At 49.8% G+C, this 19,693-nt stretch overlaps 2 protein-coding genes across 3 annotated transcripts; both read right to left on the minus strand.

Annotated features, from left to right (window-relative positions):
• Positions 1-29: 29 nt before the first annotated feature.
• IL27RA (interleukin 27 receptor subunit alpha) lies at positions 30-17,297 on the minus strand. Of its 2 annotated transcripts, XM_032628326.1 has the most exons (14): positions 17,042-17,297; positions 16,512-16,629; positions 13,078-13,235; positions 12,838-12,995; positions 11,172-11,331; positions 10,793-10,866; positions 7,254-7,437; positions 6,970-7,158; positions 4,929-5,030; positions 4,696-4,854; positions 1,620-1,745; positions 1,142-1,235; positions 864-957; positions 30-744 (listed from the first exon to the last, which is right to left on the minus strand). In XM_032628326.1, the coding sequence occupies exons 1-14, from the start codon at positions 17,139-17,141 to the stop codon at positions 490-492; spliced, it is 1,971 nt and encodes a 656-aa protein (XP_032484217.1). In that variant the 5' UTR covers positions 17,142-17,297; the 3' UTR covers positions 30-489. The 2 variants fall into 2 exon arrangements, with proteins under 2 accessions (XP_032484217.1, XP_032484218.1); XM_032628327.1 differs by lacking the exons at positions 30-744; positions 864-957 and having other exon boundaries at positions 1,170-1,266; positions 17,042-17,294.
• Positions 17,298-18,001: 704 nt separating this feature from the next.
• RLN3 (relaxin 3) lies at positions 18,002-19,433 on the minus strand. Its single transcript, XM_032628328.1, is given in 3 exon segments — positions 18,002-18,230; positions 19,149-19,200; positions 19,203-19,433. Coding segments are annotated over 3 exon segments (504 nt in total). The 5' UTR covers positions 19,426-19,433.
• Positions 19,434-19,693: the final 260 nt, after the last annotated feature.

The raw sequence follows: 19,693 nt of genomic DNA on the forward strand, positions 1-19,693 counted from the left end.
TGCTGTAACAAAAAGACCTCAAGCTACAGTAGCTATCAAAACAGAAAGAATTTATTTCTCTGGGCACTTCTGATCCATGCAATCACTCGGCAACTCTGGTTCCTTTCCATTTCTTGCTCCACCTTCACCTTGGGTATAGCCAAAGCTGGATCACAGGGCACACCAATGCTCCAGCTCATGGGAAAGGGAAGGGAATGTGGAAGAGCCTCCACGCAGACCCACTGTAGGCCCATGTCACTTCTGCTTATGTTCCACTCATAAGAACTCAGTCCATGGCTGCACCTAGCTGCAAGGGAGGCTGGGAGTGTACCCAGCTACAGTTCTGTTATAGCAGCAGGACAGATTTGGGAAGGCAGCTGCCACTCTGGATTTTATATTTTTTTCTTTGCCCCCTCATCCATCCGTATATTCCCTGTAGGGCCAGGCCCTTTTCTGTAGGGGTCCTTCAATCTCAGCTCTTCCTTGGCTGGGTGTCCTCAAGCAAGTGACTCAGCTTCTCTGAGCCTCAGTGTCTTCATCTGTCAAATGAGCACCCCTCTCCCCTCCTGGGGTTGGTTCAGTCCATAACCTGGAACCGGGGGTGTGGCCCAGAAAGCCCAGCTCCTCGGGTGTGGGCAGGAAGTGTTTCTCATATCCAGAGTCCAGTGGGGCTGAGGCCTGGGGGGCCTCCGTAATCGGTACCTGCTCTATCTCCTCCACTTCCAGGATGGGCAAGTCCCCAGGGGGCTGGGCCTGGGGCACCTCCTGGGAAGAGAAGAGGCTGAGATTCCTCCCCTCATACCCGCCAATTCTCACCTACTCCCCACTGTCCGAGGTTTCCCCAATCCCCCAGAGGGCCCTGATAAGCCCAGCTTTCTGCTCACCTTCATGTGGGGCAGGCTGAAATTACTGTTGGCAGGATCAGGAACCTTCTCCCAGACCCAGTGGGGTAGTACCTTGTGCCGCAGGTGGACACACCTGGCAAGCAGGTAAGAGTCAGGGCAGGGAATCCAGGCAGCTGGACACCCATGTCCAGATCGTAGGGTCCAGGAACATCACAGAGCCCTGAAGCATCATCCGCTTACCACATCTCTCCCCAAGCTCAGCTAACGTCCAGCTGCCCTCCCAACCTGGGCAGAGACCCATGTGTCTGACAGCTCACCTTCTGGAGGTAGCTAGGCTCACGCCACAGCCCGTCAGGAGCAAACCCCATACGAGAAGGACAACTGGCAGAACTTTCCATTTCAGGGTGTTATCTGGAGGGAGGGGGGAGGGGCAGAAGAACATCTGGACACCAGGGAGGTGGGGAGGGGGTCAGGTAAGGCTCATGGGTGGAGCTGGGAATAGGTAGGGGAGGTGGATAAAAGGGCAGGGCCTATGAATGGGTAGGGGCTAAGGGTGGGGGAAATCTTGGGGTGGGAGTGGGGCTTGTGAAAAGGTCAAGGTCAGGGATGGGGTGAAAGGGTCAGAGACACACATTGCTTGATAATCCACAGCAGTATTTAGCAGAATCAAAATGCATCATCAACATCCCGAAGTCTAAATGTCCACCCCCTGAAGTTCAGTAATGATTATATAACCCCCTCCAATGCCCCTCCCTCCGGGACCCCTCCCATGGCAGTCCTGCCCCAGGCCCATACCTGGTAGGTGAAAGCGGAGGCTTGGACCCGGTGGGCCCTGTCCTGCGATGGTGGACGCGGTCACCCACAGCTCACAGGTACCCCAGTGAAGGTCGGGCAGGGTGATGGTCCGGGTGCTGCCACTCACTGAAGGACACACCCAGAGCGGTTGGGGAGGCAGTCAAGTCCCATCTCAGGACTTTTGCACGTGCCATGCTGTCTGCAACACTCTCCCCCAGACATCCACATGGCTCCTTCCTCATCTCCTTCAGCTCTTTGCTGCAAGGTCACCTTCTCAGTGAGGCCTTCCCTGACCCCCCCCCCCCCCCCCCGCGAGTAAAATAGCGCCTGCTTCACCACTCATCTTCCTTGCTTTATTCTCTATCCACCACTTATCACCATCTGACACACTGCTTAGACCTTATTTACTTTGTCTATACCTTCATGTCCCCCATTAGAAAGTTAGCTCCACGAGGGCCATATTCCCAGCACCTGGATCAGCGCCTGCACATAAAAAGCACTCAAAAATGATATACAGGGGACTTAACCTGGTGGCACAGTGGTTTAGAATCCGCCTGCCAACGCAGGGGACACGGGTTCAAGCCCTGGTTCAAGCCCTGGTCCGGGAAGATCCCACATGCCGTGGAGCAACTAAGCCCATGCGCCACAACTACTGAGCCTGCACGCCTAGAGCCCACGCTCCGCAACAAGAGAAGCCACCACAATGAGAAGCCTGTGCACCGCAACAAAGAGTAGCTCCCGCTCGCCGCAACTAGAGAAAAGCCCGCGTGCAGCAACAAAGACCCAACGACACCAAAAGATATACAGTTGACCTTTGAACAATGCAGAGGTGAGGGGTGCCGACCCTCCACTCTTTAAAAAATCGAAGTACAGTATAATTTATAGTCCACCCTCCTTATCTGTGGTTCCTCTGTATGCCCAGTTCCACATTTGCAGATTCAACCAAACGCAGATAGTACTGGACTATTTACTATTGAAAAAAGTCATGTATAACTGGACCTGCGCGGTTCAAACCTGTTGTTCAAGGGGCAGCTGTATATTTGAATAAATAAAAGGATGCATGAAAATCATATCCCTCACCTGCACAGAATCCAGTGAAGGGAAATTCACCCCAGACGAGGGGAATACATTTGCATCTCCCGGAATTGGTTTTGTTTACTTTTTAACTGAATTGCCCTTTTTGGTTTTTAAGCCAAGAGAGGAAGCAGCTTTTTGGTTTGTCATAGGATTACAGGAGACATGAATACGGATCAAGATATACTGCCACAGAAAGATGTCCAAGTTAAATCAGGTGAGAAAAAGAAAGTTGCAAACCATCACGTGCATAAGCTTCAGGGGCCTATAACATAGTCCTCTTTTAATTATCGGTACACGTACACATAAATATATATGATTTTTAACCTAATGATATCTATATACTTGTGCAAGGTGCAATCATGGCAAAGTATCTATGTTAAAAAAAAAGGCTTTATCGGTTAGAGACAAATGCTGACGTACCAAATTATTTAGGGGTGAAATGATGCCAAAGGCTCTAGAAAAAAAAAGTGGGGGGATGAATTGAAACAAGATTGATAAAATGCAGAAAACCATTGAAACTGGACGGTGGGTACACAAGGATTTATTATACTATTTTTCCAACTTTTTTTTTTTTTTTTTTGTGGTACGCGGGCCTCTCACTGCTGTGACCTCTCCCATTGTGGAGCGCAGGCTCAGCGGCCATGGCTCACGGGCCCAGCCGCTCCGCGGTATGTGGGATCTTCCCGGACCGGGGCACGAACCCGTGTCCCCTGCATCGACAGGTGGACTCTCAACCACTGCGCCACCAGGGAAGCCCTTTTTCCAACTTTTGTTTGTGCTTGAAATTTTCTATAATAAAAAAGTTTAAAATTTTCAAAAAGCACAACTCCTATCTCTATGTTAACGTACACATGGCAAAATATGGAAGCTGCATTGTCAGTATCAGTGAAATGACGAGAATGACGATATACTTGAGTATACGTCAATGTGTCAGTTTTTAGAAAAAGAACAGATAACTTTGGTAATTAGAAAAAAAGGGTATTTTGAATTTTATTATTGTTCTGCTCTTTCTTTTTATTGTATCTATATGAGATGATGGATGTTAACTAAACTTATGGGAATCATTTCACAATATTCGTAAGCCAAACCGTTACACTGTATACCTTAAACTTACACAGTGATGCTGTCAATTACATCTCAATAAAACTGGAGTGAAAAGGGTAAAAAAGGTATTTTAAAAAGGAATTTGTGCTCAGAGTAAAAATTTGGCCTACACCCAAATGTATGAAAAAGAAATAAAAGTCATCTTTAGGGACTTCCCTGGTAGTCCAGTGGCTAAGACCCAATGCAGGGGACCTGGGTTCAATTCCTGGTCAGGGAACTAGATCCCACATGCCACAACTAAGACCCGACGGAGCCAAATAAATAAATTTTAAAAATCATATGTAGGGCTTCCCTGGTGGCGCAGTGGTTGAGAGTCCGCCTGCCGATGCAGGGGACACAGGTTCGTGCCCCGGTCCGGGAAGATCCCACACGCCGCGGAGCGGCTGGGCCCGTGAGCCGTGGCCGCTAAGCCTGCGTGTCCGGAGCCTGTGCTCCGCAACGGGAGAGGCCACAACAGTGAGAGGCCCGCGTACCGCAAAAAAAAAAAAAAAAAAAAAAAAATCATACGTAATCCTACAGTCCCTATTGGCATCGTGGGGGAATTTCTTTTCATATTTGTGCCTCTGCTTCACTCAGTGCTGGGTTTATTTTACAAAAATGGAACCCCACAAAGTTTTACAATCCTTTTATCTTTTTCACTTAATAAAATATGACAGGCATCTTTCAATGTCAATAAATATAGATCGGAGTCTCCATTTTTAATAGCCAAATGACAGTCTATTACATTGATAGCCACCGGGGTTATTATCCACTAGGGAACCCATGATAGTTAGTGTGTGTTCTCCCAGGGGCTGAGAGGGAGCCAAAGGGGCCCATCTGGGGGTAAGGGGAGGGGTAGGCTGATGGGTGGGTCTTGTGGGGGCTGGGAACAGGGGCAGGCGGCAGTGGGGCTCACCATTCATGCAGACAGAAGGCCTGGTCCCACTCTGTGCACACAGGGTGTAGTGGGTGAGATGGCCCCGAAGTTGGTGCCTTGGGACCTCTCCCCACGCTACAGCAGGGGTCCCTGGGGGGCTATCCTGGAGTCGCCAAAGCACTGGCCCTGCCAGGGGTACTGGTGAGAGAAAGTCAGCGGGTCAAGTTCTGTCAGGGTTCCAGGACCCTCCATCCTCCAGCCCCACCACTTACCTAGTTCCTCTCTGAACTTCCAGACTGAGGGGGCAGGGGCCAAGCCCCAAGGAGAGACTGCTGTCACCGTGATTTGGTAGGGCACCCCTCCTTCGAAGTCCCCTGAGTGGGGGAGGAGCAAAGACCAGTTAGAGTTGGCTCCCCTCCCCGACTCATTTCTTATTTTGTAGGAATCTTCATTCGTGTCCCCAGAAGGACACCTTGATATAAGACTTTGAATAAATGTAACTGATCTGGGAGGCAACCCCAGAAAACACCAATAGGGCAGTGGGGAAGTGAAGCAGGGAAGGAGAATCACCCAGTAAATATGTGTTAGAGAACAAGTTCCCAACATGGCCAACCAAGGCTCAGTCCTGCTGGTGAACTCTGTGTGGCAGCAGAGAGCACAATCCTGAGCACCATCCCACCCGAGGAGGGTGGGAGCTGGGGTATTTATCCATCAACCATTATCAGTCATTGGTAGAGGGCCGCATCTGAGGGGCTTTGATTCCCCGGCACTTCCAGCTGTCCAGGCAGGCAAAATGCTTCAGATCAGAAAAAGCCCTCAGGCCAGGAATGCAGGTGCCAGAGGCTGGGAGATAGTCAAATGCTGGACTATGAGTGGGGCCCTGACACGGCCCATCACAGTTAAGTGAGGCTCCTGAAATCCCTTCTCAAAACCTAATGCTATTAAAAAAAAACAAAAACAAAAACAAAAACCTAATGCTGCCATATGGGCTTCCCCAACTGGGAATTTTCCAGAATTGGGGCTCCTCTTCTTTTGTCCATATATACTTATGGGTCTTGGGACTCTGTGCTAAATCTCTCGCTCAATGCCTTCCCATGCTCTCCCAAGTTCTTTACACCAAGGACAGACTCCCCAGTGTTAAATCTCCGCCTAGAACTTATTGCTAGACCTGAGACTTGAGTATCTGATAGTCCCATGGACAATTCCACTTGGATGAGCATATGAGGTGCAACATATCCAAACGGGTCCCCAAAATTCTGCTCTAAGACTCCCCAACAAGAATCTGCCTGCTTCTCTCCCTTCCTTGGTCCCCACCTGGTCCAGTTCCCACCATGTCCCGCCTGGACATACACAGTCCCTTCTCCTGGGTCTCTTACCTCCAACCCTTGCCCTCCCAGTCTGTTCCTCCCACAGCAGCCAGGGGGCGCCTGTAAGCACCTGAGTCAGGACACATCCTTCCTCTGCACAGAACCCTCTGTGGCTCCCCACCTGACTCAGAGAAAAAGCCAAAGTTCTCCCCATGACCCACAAGGCTTTGCACACTCTGCCCCATCACCTCCCCGCCCTCACCTCCTCCCACTTTCCCCCTTGCTCATTCCACTCCAGCCACACTGGCCTCCTCACTGCTGCTCTAACACATCAGGCACAATCCTGCCCCAGGGCCTTTGCACTGTTTGTTCCCTCTTGCTTTTCCCTTAGACATCCTCATGGCTCTCTGTCTCGCCTCCTTCAGGTCTTAGTTCAAATGGCACTTTCCCAGAGAGACCTTTTCTACCTTTTTTTTCTGACGTAGCTATCCTCCCTCCTCTCCCTTACCCTGATTTACTTTGCCCCAATGACATTACAGATGCACTTGTTTTTTGTTTCATTGGGTGCCTGCCCTACAAGATGAGGATGGAGATGTTGGTGGGGATGAGGGTGGGGATGCTGCTGAGAGGAGAGTAGGGTGATGGTTCAAGGTTTAGCTTCAGGAGCCTGACTATGTGGTTCAAATCCTGGTTCTACCACATACTTGCTGTATGGCCTCAGGTGAGTTGCTTAACCTCTCTGGGCCTTTTTCTTTTATCTGTATGATAATAGCAGAAACCTACTTTATAAGGAAGTTTGAATGATTTAATGCTTATGGTAAATGCCAATACACATCAGCGGCCATCACTGTGTACCAGTGTCTCGAACATGGCCTGGCACACAGTAGGTAGTCAATGAATATTTCTTGCATGAATTAATGATACTTTAACACTCTCTTCTGCAAATCCAGCCATCAGTCCGCTCTCCAACAGCTGAAATGGGAACCCAGGTGTCCTGGGGCCTCACCTGGCAACACAGCACTGAGGTTTCCAGGAGGAAGCCAGACCCAGTTGAGATCCTCCAGGGGGTCACCGTCTCGAGCCCAGTCCACCACATGCTCCTGCGGCCCCCCGGACCCCTGTTGCCAAGTCACCAGCAGATCCGAGCTTACAGGGATGATGCTGACCACCACACCACGAGGGGCAAAGCCTGGGCCTAGAGGATAAGGAGGAGAAAGCTCAGCTGTCCACTCGGGAAGTCCCCTCTTGCACCTCCAGGGCATTGCTCAGAGGAAGCTCACAGCCTCTTACCCAAGCAGGCCAAAGAGAGGTTGGTAGGAGGCTCCCAGCTTGTGGCGTTGATGGCGGACACCCCAGCCCACTCCGCTTGAGTGGGGATGGAGATGTTGCAACATGAGGTCTCCTCCTGGATCACCTCCTGATCTTTAATCTGGAACCAGACTCTGTAGCTCACCTGCACGCAGTGCCCCGAGGCCTGAGGGATGAGGGGAAGAAGTGGTTAATATCTCCCATTTATCGGGCATGTACTGTGCTTCTCAGTGAGGTCACCTGACGAACCAGTCTGTGAAATATTTTTGTTTCACTCTAAGATGAAGAAACCGAGTCTCAAGAGTGGCTCAGTGGCAGAGGTGGAATTAGAATACAGCTCCTGGGCCAGAACTAGGGTGAGGTGAGTGAGGCGCTCACCTCGGCGGCAAAACAAGAGGATACCAAAAATCCAATCAAGATGAATTATATTTTAATGCAAAATTTAAAAAAATTATTTTTTATTTTTCAGTATAGTTGTAGTTGAAGGACAGTTGTATTACAATGTTGTGTTAATTACTGCTGTACAGCAAAGTGAGTCAGTTATCCATATGTATACATTCTTTTTCATATTCTTTTCCATTATGGTTTATCCAGGGTATTGAATATAGTTCCCTGTGCTATACAGTAGGACCCTGTTGTACGCAATATTTTAATCAATCAAATTTAATGCAGGGATTTTCCTGGCGGTCCAGTGGTTAAGTCTCTGCGCTTCCAATGCAGGGGGCGTGGGTTTGATCCCTGGTCGGGGAACTAAGATCCCACATGAGGCTCGGCACGGTCAAAAAAAATTTTTTTTATTAAAAAAAATTAACGCAAAAAAGAAAAACCATGACAAACAAATTATCAAGATTTTAACTAGGACTTCTCTGGTGGCACAGTGGTTAAGAATCCGCCTGCCAATGCAGGGGACACGGGTTCAAGCCCTGGTCCGGGAAGATCCCACACACCACGGAGCAACTAAGCCCGTGCGCCACAACTACTGAGCCTGCGCTCTAGAGCCTGCGACCCAGAACTACCGAGCCTGTGTGCCACAACTACTGAAGCCCGCGCGCCTAGAGCCCATGCTCTGCAACAAGAGGAGCCACTGCAATGAGAAGCCCGCGCACTGCCAACAAAGAGTAGTCCCTGCTCGCCACAACTAGAGAAAGCCCGCACGCAGCAACGAAGATCCAATGCAGCCAAAAATATAAATAAAATAAATAAATAATAAATAAATAAATAAATAAAGATTTTAACTAAAGACAGGCAGGATCTGACCATGCACTTACATGACCCTGTCTTCCCTCACCTTACCTTAGTCTGTCTTGTGCAGTTCTCAGGGACTGCAAAATTCCCACTGTTGTATAGAGGAATAATTATGCATAGCAAAGAGGATAGCACCCTCCAGAGTGCTTTGGGGAAACTTGTGAGAATATTTGGTTGCCTCAATGATTGGTATTTGATGGGCAAGAGCCAGGGACACTACCCTCTCCTAGAAATAAAAAAATTGTCCCAAAAAAAAAAAAAAAAATTGTCCCACGTCCCTTGTGACTTTTGAAGGTCATCCCAACTGGAAGCTTCTGTAGATGAAAAACCCTGTCTAATAATTTTAACCGATCCTAGAACCAAACACATTTTGATGTATAAATACAAAACCTTTTGGGACCTGGTTTTAACATTCACTGAATTTTGAAATATTCTGAACATATGGGGACTTTCTAAGCACTTTTTATTATCTATTTCCAGCACAATCTGTGTTCTGATCAGAGAATTTTTCAATGTGCCCAGCATCACCTCATCCCTTTGAAGTCCTTGGAAACCAGCTCAATAGCCTAGCATGTGGATGATTTTGGTAAATGTCCTGTTTGCATATGGAAAGAACGCATGTTCTGATGTTTCCTCTGTGAGTCCATTAGGTTGTTTGTTATGCATATGTTCAGATTCTCTGGATCTTGACTTGTTTTTCCATCTGCTCGTTATGAAATTACTTAGAGGGCTATGTTAAAATCTCCCACGACGGTTGTGGATTCATAAGTTCTCCTTGTAGTTCTATCAATTTTTACTTTATGTATTTCAAAGCCACGTTATGAGGTACGTAGAGATTTAGTATTCATATCATACTGGTGAACTGAATATTTTGCCATTATGTAGTAGCCTCATTTCCCCTTTATTTTCTACTGAATATTACAATACACTGTACACTGTATGCTATAATACAATACACTGTATTATACACATTTTAAAATATATGTATATATGGGTTATATTAGCTATGTATTTCATTTCAGTATAGTAAGGGGGCATTACAAAGTATGTGTTATAAAGCAGAGGCACGAGGGACGTCCCTGGCAGTCCAGTGGTTAAGACTCTGCACTTCCAATGCAGGGGGCACAGGTCTGATCCCCGGTTGGGGAACTAAGATCCCACATGCTGTGCAGCATGGCAAAAAAAGTAAGAAAAAAAATGAATTAAAAAAATAATAAAAGAGGCACTGAAACTGTGAATTAAGGTTTGAAAGCCAAAGAACCTCAGCTCTGCCACGTAGCTGTTGTTTGGTTTGGGGTAGCCTCTCTATGTCTCATTTTCTCATCTGTAAAGTTAGTTAATGTAAATAAGTGTTGTAGGCGAGGACCTGGCACATAGTAAGAGCTCTGTGAGTATTATGCATGGTTAAAGTTAGTGATATTAGATTGTGTGGCCCAAGAAAGTATGAGCCCTGTTGTTCTGTTTCTTGCCATATTTACTGTGAGCCAGGGCCTTGCAATGTCTGGAACACGGTAGGTGCTCAGCAGATTTGCCTCAGTGAGGACTGTTTCACTCTTGTCTGTCATCTCACAAGCCCTTTAACACTAGCATCAAAGTCCTTAGCGTATTCTGCTATATTTTGTGGAGCTGAGCCTAGTCTTGCTAAATCTTTGCACCTGGTGTCCCCCCTGACTGGAACACTTGTACCCACCTTCACGTCTCAGCTCAGATCTCCTAGATTCAGCCAACGTTGGTGGAGTCTTTCTCTGCACCCAGCACTATGCCAGGACCTCTCTGAGCATCCCCTCCTTGAAGCCCTGAAGCAACCTCAAGAGGGCAGCATAGTAACCTTTGTCTTGTTTGCATCATTGTTTTGGGGGGGTTTTTTGGTTTGGCTTGTTTTTTTGTTTGTTTTCTTGGTTTGTTTGTTTGTTTTTTGCCCCACTGCTCAGCAGGATCTTCGTTCCCAACCAGACACTGAACCCAGGCCCTCGGCAGAGAAAGCCCAGAGTCCTAACCACAGGACCACCAGGGAACTCCCTACAACATTTTTTGGTTTTTCAATATTTATTTATTTGGCTGTGTTGGGTCTTAGTTGCGGCATGCAGGATCTTCATTGCAGCATGTGGGATCTTTAGCTGCAGCGTGTGGGATCTCGTTCCCTGACCAGGGATCAAACCCGGGCCCCCTGCACTGGGAGTGTGGAACCTTAGCCACTGGACCACCAGGGAAGTCCTCTACATCACTGTTATTTGGGGTTTCCCGACATGTGCAGAGACACGGTCCTCACAACTCACCTTCCACAGAAGCAGGGGTTCCTGTCCGCCTGGTGCCCCACAGATGTTCCCTGATATCCACACATCTTTTGGAGCTGGCCAGGATGAAAAAAGGAGAGACCATGTGACTAAGTTCTAGCCAATGAGATATGAGATGAAAGATTCGTGCAACTTTGGGGTTGTGGTCTTAAAGTGCAAGGGCAGGCTCCCCGACTCCTGGGGTCCCACTGCGCTGGAGTTGTCTTCAATTTTTTTTTTGCTGTGTGAGCTTAGGAAAGTTGCTTAACCTCGCTGAGGTTCAGCCTTCCCAACTATAAAATATGACAAATGAGAATGGCATGATTGGCCAGACTTCCAGGAGAGGGACTGAGGGTGTAGGGGTAAGCCCAGAGATCCTCACCAGAGGGTGGTGTCTGGAAGGACAGAATGGGGCTCCACTCGCTCCACAGATCCTCTTCTTCCTCCACGTGACAGCGGCCAGATACCTTATAGCCAGTGGCTAGCTCCAGGTCCTGGATATCAACAGGGGTCAGGGGTATGGATTTCACTTCAGGCTCCAGCTGGGGGAGAGACAGGGGAGAGTGATGAGGCTGAAGACTGAATTGAAAGTACCTGGCCTTATACATCAATAGGATGACCAATACTGTCCTGCTTTGCCTGGGATCAAGTGGGTTCCTAGGACACAGGGCTTTTGGTTTTAAAATTGGGACAATCCCTGGAAAAAAGAGACAAGTTGATTATCCTCTGTGCCAGGTATAGCAGTAGGTGGTAAATTCTATTATTAATATTATTCTCATTTTACAGATGAGGAAAACTGAGGCCAAGAGCGGGGAAGTGACATACCCAAGGTCACATAGCTGGTGAGTTCTGGAGCTGAGATTCATACCCAGGCAGTTAGACTGTAAAGTCTGCATCTTAGCATTGCTCTGAATTGCATGAATATTCACAGTGACAACAACTCTGCTCTATATTGTAGTGTTTTGCATGAAAAGCTGTAACCGAGACAGTGGGTTATCCCCAATATCCATTCTCCCCTTCTTCCTTCGGAAATAGAACCCTTGAGTATCTGTCAGGAACATGTGTGTCAAGAATAAAGACTACATTTCCCAGTCTCCCTTGCAATCAGGTAGGACCATGTGACTAAGTTCTGGCCAATGAGATATGAGATGAGAAAATACTTGCAACTTTGGTGCTGTGCTCTTAAAGTGCATGGGCAGGCTCCCCAACTCCTGGGGTCCCATTGCACTGGAGTTGTCTTCCATTTTTTTTTTTGCTGTGTGAACCCGGGAAAGTTGTTTAACCTCTCTGAGGTTCAGCTTCCCCAACTATAAAATAGAGATCTTAAAAGCATCTACTATATAGGGAGGTTGGTACTCATCAAGATAATCCATGCAGATTGCTTAGCTTGGGCCCTGATGCGTGGCAGGTGCTCAGAAATGTGAGCTACTTTTATTACTTTTGAGCGTTTACTGAAAACCAGGCTCTGTTCATCATCTGTAAAATGGGTAGGCATAAAACACATCTACCTCAAAGAGTTCTTGTAAGGATTCAATAGACAGCTTAGAACAGTGTATGGCACACAGTAGATGCTAAGTGTCTGCTGTTAACCTCTTATTTTAAGGTTAACGTGAGCTATTTGAGGATTTTTATTCATTTGCAAAAATGTTAGAGGAAGTTTACTGAGTTTCTCAAAAATTCCAAGTGGAAGGAATTCCCTGGAGGCCCAGTGGTTAGGACTCCTTGCTTTCACTACCGAGGGCCCGGGTTCAATCCCTGGTCGAGGAACTAAGATCCCGCAAGCACAACCTCGCGGCGTGGCCAAAAAAAAAAAAAAAAAAAAAAAAAAATTCCAAGTGGAATTTGGATTGGGACTGCATGGAATTTATAGATTATCTTGGGGGAACATTTTTTAGCTGAACAAGATGCATGTACAGGCCTTCTGTGAGGAATGTGGACAGACTCCAGGGCCAGCTGAGGAATGAGCTCTGAGCTAGGTGTCTGATTTGGGAATGATGTCCCAGGCCCCGCCCAGAGTAGGGTGGGGGAAAAGGGTCCCTGACACTCACCAGCATCCAGGCCATCTCCTGGCATCTTCGGTAGTAGAACTGGCAGACCAAGACCTTATGGGGTGGCCACATAGGAGGGGCCCATTGGACAGTGGCCTCTAGGGGGTCATCCTCTGAGAAGTCCACATCAGGGTACAGTTGGGGGGCATCTGGCTTCACTGAGGAAGAGGAGGTACATTGAGCCAGGGCCTCCAAGACCACCCACCCCACACATAGCAAACCCCCACTCCCGCCTGTTACTTCGGGTTTCGAGGTTCACGAAGACTGGGGGCCAGAGAGGTTGGCCCGCCTTGGCCGCCCAGACAAGGAGTTCGTCAGACGTGGTGAGCTGTTCCCGTGGAATGGTCACCCAGCTCTGCCCAGTGGGCACTGCCACAGTCCAGGTTTTGTTGGAATGGCTGTGAGGAGAGATGTGAGAATCGGGGCAGCATACGGTGGGCTGGGCCCAGAGCCGCAATGATAACATATCTTCTGCCTGGGTTCAAATCCCAGTTCTCCTGCTTCAGAGCTGTGTGACCTTGAGCAAGCAACTTAACTTCTCTGTGCCTCAGCTTCCTCATCTACAAAACGAGGGTGATAAAACTGCCTCCTGAGGGACTTGCCTGGTGGTCCAGTGGCTCAGACTCGGTGCTCCCAATGACCACGGTTCGATCCCCGGTTAGGGAACTAGATCCCGCCTGCCCCAACGAAGATCAGTGTGCCGCAACTAAGACCCGGCACAGCCAAATAAATAAATAAATAAATGTCTTTTTTTAAAAGTGCTTGCTGAAAGGGCTGGATAGGGGAGGGGAACAATGAGATGAGAAAGGGACTGCATTTAGAACAGCAAGTGTCAGGGGCACAATACATGTTATAGGGGCACTGGTTATTCTGTTTACTGAGCACCTATTACATATACGCACGTTTACTTCTATGCAACTGTTCAGTCAGCAAATATATACTTCTGTTGTAGAAGCTGGGAATAGGACTATGACCAAAGCAGGCAAGGATCCGCTATCCGGAGCTGGTGTTCCAGTGGGGGAGGCAAATGAGAAACTCATAAATATATAACTGATGGTGGTATAAGCGATACAGAGAACAATAAAGCAGGGTGAGATGGATTCGGTGTGATGACAGGATGAAGAGTGACGGTGCTATTTTAGGAAAGGTGGTCAGGAAAGCTCTCTGATGAGACATTTGAATAAAGGCCTGAAGGATGTGGTGTGGAACAACCACAGCAATACCTCACGAAGAGCATTTTAGGAAGAGGGAGCAGCTGGTGCAAAGCTCCTGTGGCCAAACTGTGCCTGGCATTCTACGAAGAACAGTGAGGAGGAGGCTTGTACTCTGGAGTAGAGTGAGTGAGCGAGAAAGTAGGAGGAGGTGAGGACAGGGAGGTGACAGGCAAATTATACAGGGCCTGATGGGCTGCAGGAAGGATTTCGGCTTTTACCCTGAGTGAGGTGGGAGCCCTGGAGGGCTGTGAGCTGGGGAGGGACATGCCCTGATTCAGAAGTTCACAGGTGCGGGACTTCCCTGGTGGTCCAGTGGTTAAGAATCCGCCTGCCGATGCAGGGGACAGGGGTTCCAGGCCTGGTCCGTTAAGATCCCACATGCCCCGCAGAGCAACTAAGCCCGCGAGCCACAAATACTGAGCCTGTGTGCCACAACTACTGAATACTGCACGCCTAAAGCCTCTGCTCCGCAACAAGAGAAGCCACTGCAACGAGAAGCCCACGCACCGCAAAGAAGAGCAGCCCCAAATCGCCATAACTAGAGAAAGCCCGCGCACAGCAATGAAGACCCAATGCAGCCAAAAATAAAATAAATAAATTAAAAAAAAAAAAAAAAGACTCCGTGCTCCCAATTCAGGGGGCCCGGGTTCGATCCCTGGTCAGGGAACTAGATCCTGCATGCCGCAACTAAGATCCCACATGCTGCAACTAAAACCCAGAACAGCCAAATAAATAAATAAATAAATATTTTTTAAAAATAAAACAGAAGTTCACAGGTGTCCTCTGGATGCTTTGGTGGAGAACAGACTGTGGGGCTAAGGGTGGAAACTGAGTCCAGGGAGGAGGTGACCGCACGGTCCAGGCCAGCGATGATGGGAACTGGACTATGGTGGGTGCTGAGGAAGTGAGGAGTGCCAGATTCTGGATAATGTAGAAGGTAGAGCTGGCAAGGCCTGCTGTGGGTGACAGAGAGAGAGAGAGGAGTTGAGGACATCCCAAAAGGTTGGATTTCAAAGGTTCAAATCAAGGCCTTCAGAAAAAAACAACAAAAACACATGCGTTATGTTATGTTGCTGGTAGGAACATAAAACGGCGTAGCTGTTGCGGAAAACAGTTAGGTGGTTCCTCAAAAAGTTAAACACAGAACTGCCATATGACCCAGCCATTTTACTCCTAGGCATATACCCCAAAGAACAGAAAACAGGACTCAAAAACTTGTACACATTATGTTCAAAGCAGTGCTAGTCACGATCGCCCAATTGCAATTGCCCAATGGTGGAAACAACCCAAATGTCCATCAACAGATGAGTGGATGAACATAGTATATCCGTCCAGTGGAATATTGTTCAGCCACAAAAAGGAACGAAGTTCTGATTTGCTACGACATACATGAACCTGAAAAACATGCTAAGTGAAAGAAGCCAGATACAAAAGACCACATGCCACATGATCCCATTTATGTGAAATGTCCAGAATAGGCAAATTCAGAGACAGAAAGTAGATCAGTAGTTGCCAGGGAATAGGAAGTGACTGCTGTTGGGGATGGAACTTCGTTTTGGGGTGATGGACATGTTTCGGAACTAGATAGAGGCACTGGTGGCACAACATTGCGAACGTACTCAATGCCACTGAACCGCTCACTTGCAAATGGTTAATTTCATGTTATGTGAATTTCACCTCGTTAAAAAAAAAAGCGGAAGACCTTCTCTTACTCCCTCATCCTCTACCAATTTAAAACCCTAGCCCCCGCCCCCCTTCTGGACATGGGTGGTGGTGATGGTTGCATAACAACGTGACTGTACTTAATTCCACTGAACTGTACACTTAAAAAAGGCTGAGAAAAAAAGCTGGTAAATTTTATGTGTATTTTACCATCGTTTAAAAAAAAAAAGACCAGCCTCCCATCCCAGTTCCCATCTTCAAATGTTCCTTTCCCTCTCCTCTCACTTAGCCAAATTTGAAATGAATTTGTGTTTCCAGGTGTGATTCATTGTGAAGCAACATCAGTCACCCCCTCAGAATGTGGGCTCCACAAGGCTTTCTGTGTCTCTTTCACTGCTGCATCCCTGGCACCAGACCAAATGATCTTTTCATATGCTCAGAGAGGTTTAGCTATTTGCCTAAGGTCACACAGCAATAAAAAACAGCTTCTAATCATTAAGCATTTTCTTTCCCAAGTGCCTAACTCATTGAATTCTCAGAACCAGCCTTGAGAGGCAGGTTCCATTATTATCACTACTTGATAGAGGAAGAAACAGAGGCTCAGAGAGGGAAAGTGACTGGTCCAGGGTAACACAGCAAGGACATGAGGGAACCTGGAAGTGAAGGGCTTGAGAGTGGGGCAGGGCTGGGGGGTGCGGGTGGGCAGGACTAATGGGTCCTCTCAACCTGAGAAGTCTAGAACCTGAGTGGTCACGCTTCCAAAGCCTCTGTTTCCCCAAATCACTCCATTGTACTCACTACTTCTGGCTCTGGAGGTACAGCGTGGAAGGGGCTCCCAGGTCCCCAAGAGGCTCCCATGAGCAGTTCAAGTCGCCCAAGGGTCCAAATCCATAGCACTGCAATGGCCCAGGGCTGCCTGGAGAGGGAGGAGGGAGGGTCCGAGGGAAGGGGGCCAATTCCCCAAGCCGCCCTCACACCCCAGAACTTGAACTCCCCCCACCCCTTACGGAAGTGATCAGCAGGAAGGGGGCGTTGGGCACCGCTCCCCAGGCTTCGGGCATAACTCCTCCCCTCCCTCTACCAGCTACATCCTGTTATCACCCGAAGAGCCCTTCCCCCTACCACCCCCCAACCCCGGACCCCGGCTCCCACCTCGCTGCCGCCCATTCCCCAACTCCTCTCATCGCCCGGTCCCTGTCCCGGGGGGGAGCAGAGTGGCATCCGGCCCTTTGTCATTCATTCCACAAACTTGCGGTTCACCCTGGAGGACGTGCGTTTCCGCGGAGCGCGGCGGCAGAGCGCCGACACGAGTTCGCTCCGTAACTCACCCTGGGGCCGAGTCCTGCAGAATAGCAGCATCAACAGAGGCAGCAAAACCAGCTTCGGCCGCCGCCGCGGCGGGAAGGGAGCGACCCGGGTTCCCCGCATGGCGTCCCCGCGCCCCCAGTCCGGCCCGGCCCTGCCCGGCCCAGCGCTGCAGCGCCGCCCGATTATCTCTCGGGGTCCAGCGCCCGAACAGCAAAAGGAAGCGGAGCCGCCCCTCCCAGCCGCCTCCGCACCTTGCGCTTCGGCTTCCCGCCCCTTCGCTGCACCGGAAAGTCCCTCGCGGGGGCTGAGGAGGGGTAGTAGGGGGTGGGCGGCGCTGAGGCGTGGCCGAGCTCCGCAGACACCTGCCCCTCCTCTCCCCCAACAGGCTGCCGAGTCCTTTGGAACTTTTTATCTTTGGGGTTGGAGAAGGTTCTGATCCGCTCTCCCCACTGAGCTTCCCACCCCAGGATATGAAGGGAACCCAGGGGTCCCTCCACCAACCCTGGGGTCCGCAGCTTTAGAACCCCCAGCAGGCGAGGTCGGAGGAAGAGGGGCTGGCAGACAGGGGGACGGGAGCGGGCAAAGGCTGGAATGGGGTGGTGGTATAATTGGGGCTGGCAAGGGGACAGTGGCCACAGTTGGGACAGGAGAGAGTCACAGTTTGGGTAAGGGTCTCGGTGTGGCCAGTTTGGGTAGAGTAGGGGCATCCTTTGCAGCGGGAGACGGTATAGGACAGGAAAGGCGTGATATGGGCTGCGGAGAGGTCAGGGTCCCCATTTGGCCAGGTAGGGGCACAGCTTGCTCAGGGTCAGGATTGGGTGGGGGGGGACGCTGTCCAAGTCCACAGTGCCTGACCTCTGAGACTTGCTGATGAATGAATGCATGAGGGGCCAGAAACAGGTGCCCAGCTGGATACCGGTTAGGTGGATGGCAGGGCTGGGGCGTTCACCCTGGTGCTGCCTGGCTGCCCAGTTGCCCTTCTAGCAGAGGCTGCTGATTTCACTCTCGCCACACCCGCATTTGCAGCAGTTGCTGGAGAGGCCAGCCAGGACATTGCGGCTGCCCCGCAGAGCCCCTGGGGTGCCCTGCCAGCCCGGTCAGCCTCTATAGAAGGCCTGGAGGGACTTGGTCAGGGCCAGCCACTCGCTGGAGGCCACTGCCTCATCCAGCTCGCCGTCTGCATCGGAATCTGCGTCTGGGAAGGCATCCCTTGCAAAAGATGAAAAGAGTTAGTGCTTGGGACTCTGTCAAACCCAGAGTCCAGGCTCCTGGCTGGTCCAGCTACTTCTCTGTTCTTGTGACTCAGCCTCCTGTGTAAAGATTTTGATTCCATTCAGGCCTGGGTTCCCGCTTTGATGGGCAGCTTACTCAACCTCATTGAGCTTGACTTTCCTCTTCTGTCGTATCTTTTCCCCTACTATTTACTCACTGAGGACCTGATGGTTAAGAACATGTGTTTGGGAGCTGAACTGACTGAGCACCAGTCCCATTATCATCTCTCAGCTTCCGTTTCCTTGTCGGCAAAACGGGGATAATAACTCCTACCTTCCAGGGTTTTATACAGAGTAGATGATTCAATTAATACCCATTAAAAAAAAAAAAAAAAAACTTAGCATAGTGTCTGGCACATGGTAGGCACTCAACTTTGTCCTGATCTGTTTTCACTGAATTTTGCCGCTTAACAAACCTGCAAGGTACGGGGGCTGTGCCTCCCTTTTGCAGATAAAGAGGATCAGGGGAGGAAAGCAACTTGGTAGGAGGGTCACCTACTAGGTGGCAAGTCTAGCCTTGTACTCACCACACCCCTCACACTCCCTTCTCTGAAGGCTTGGAAAGCACTTTAGTTTCGGCTTCTGAAAGGCACTTCCCAGTGTTGTGCAAAGAGCAGCCTTGCCTAATGCAGGGCACAGGGCTCCCAAGTAGCAGCAGACTTTTAGCTGGTGTGGATGGCTTGCTGCCCCTCCCCCATCCGGCTCCCCCAGCCTTGACACAGCTTTGAGGGCCTGGCTCATCTCCCCGGCTGCATGTGGTGGAGGAGGGACTCTCCTGCCCCAGCCCCTCATCTCACCTCTGTCCCTGGCTCCTTGGACCCATCTTGTGTCCTGTCAACGCCCCTAACACACACACAGCACCTCCCCAGCCTCACCCATAGCTTCACAGGCCAGGATGTCTGACCTCTCCACCAGGAGCCCCCACAGGTGAAGATGAATTCACGGCCGCAAAGCTTCACTCCGTCGGGTGCCGCCTGGGCCTCGGTCCACAGCTCCCCAGCCAGCACCCCCATGGCCAGCAGCAGCAGCAGAGGACGTTTGGCCATGCTGGACAGGACTGCCTGAGATGTGAGAGGTGGCACAGCAAGGCAGCTTCCTGTGGTTGGTGCCTCCACCGCCTCCTGGCCCCCCATTTATACATCTTAGCTCCCCCCTCCTGTCATGCCTATCATGGGGGAGCGAAGTGACCTCCTTTATCTCCACTAGCAGAGAGGAGGCAGGCACGTGGCCCCCTCCACCCCTCCAGCACTGACCTTTCCCGTTTCCCAGACCAAGCGATAACCTTTCACCAGGGATGGGGTGACGTGGTCCAGCTCACTGTCATCTTCAACAGAGAGAGGTGAGAAGGCCTCCACTTAGCAGAGACCAGGAACCCAGACCCCCACCAGACCGGGAGAGAGG

The sequence above is a fragment of the Phocoena sinus genome, chromosome 3 (genome assembly GCF_008692025.1).
Source record: "Phocoena sinus isolate mPhoSin1 chromosome 3, mPhoSin1.pri, whole genome shotgun sequence".
NCBI classification, from domain to species: domain Eukaryota; kingdom Metazoa; phylum Chordata; class Mammalia; order Artiodactyla; family Phocoenidae; genus Phocoena; species Phocoena sinus.

Bases quoted from the DNA above. Each gene is read 5' to 3' on its own strand.
- IL27RA (XM_032628326.1), bottom strand. From the start codon at position 17,141: ATGCGGGGAACCCGGGTCGCTCCCTTCCCGCCGCGGCGGCGGCCGAAG. The intron at 13,236-16,511 runs GTGAGTACAATG...CTCTCCTCACAG, and splicing joins TACCTCCAGAGCCAGAAGTA to CCATTCCAACAAAACCTGGA. The intron at 10,867-11,171 runs GTGAGGATCTCT...CATCCTGGCCAG, and splicing joins CTTCCAGACACCACCCTCTG to CTCCAAAAGATGTGTGGATA.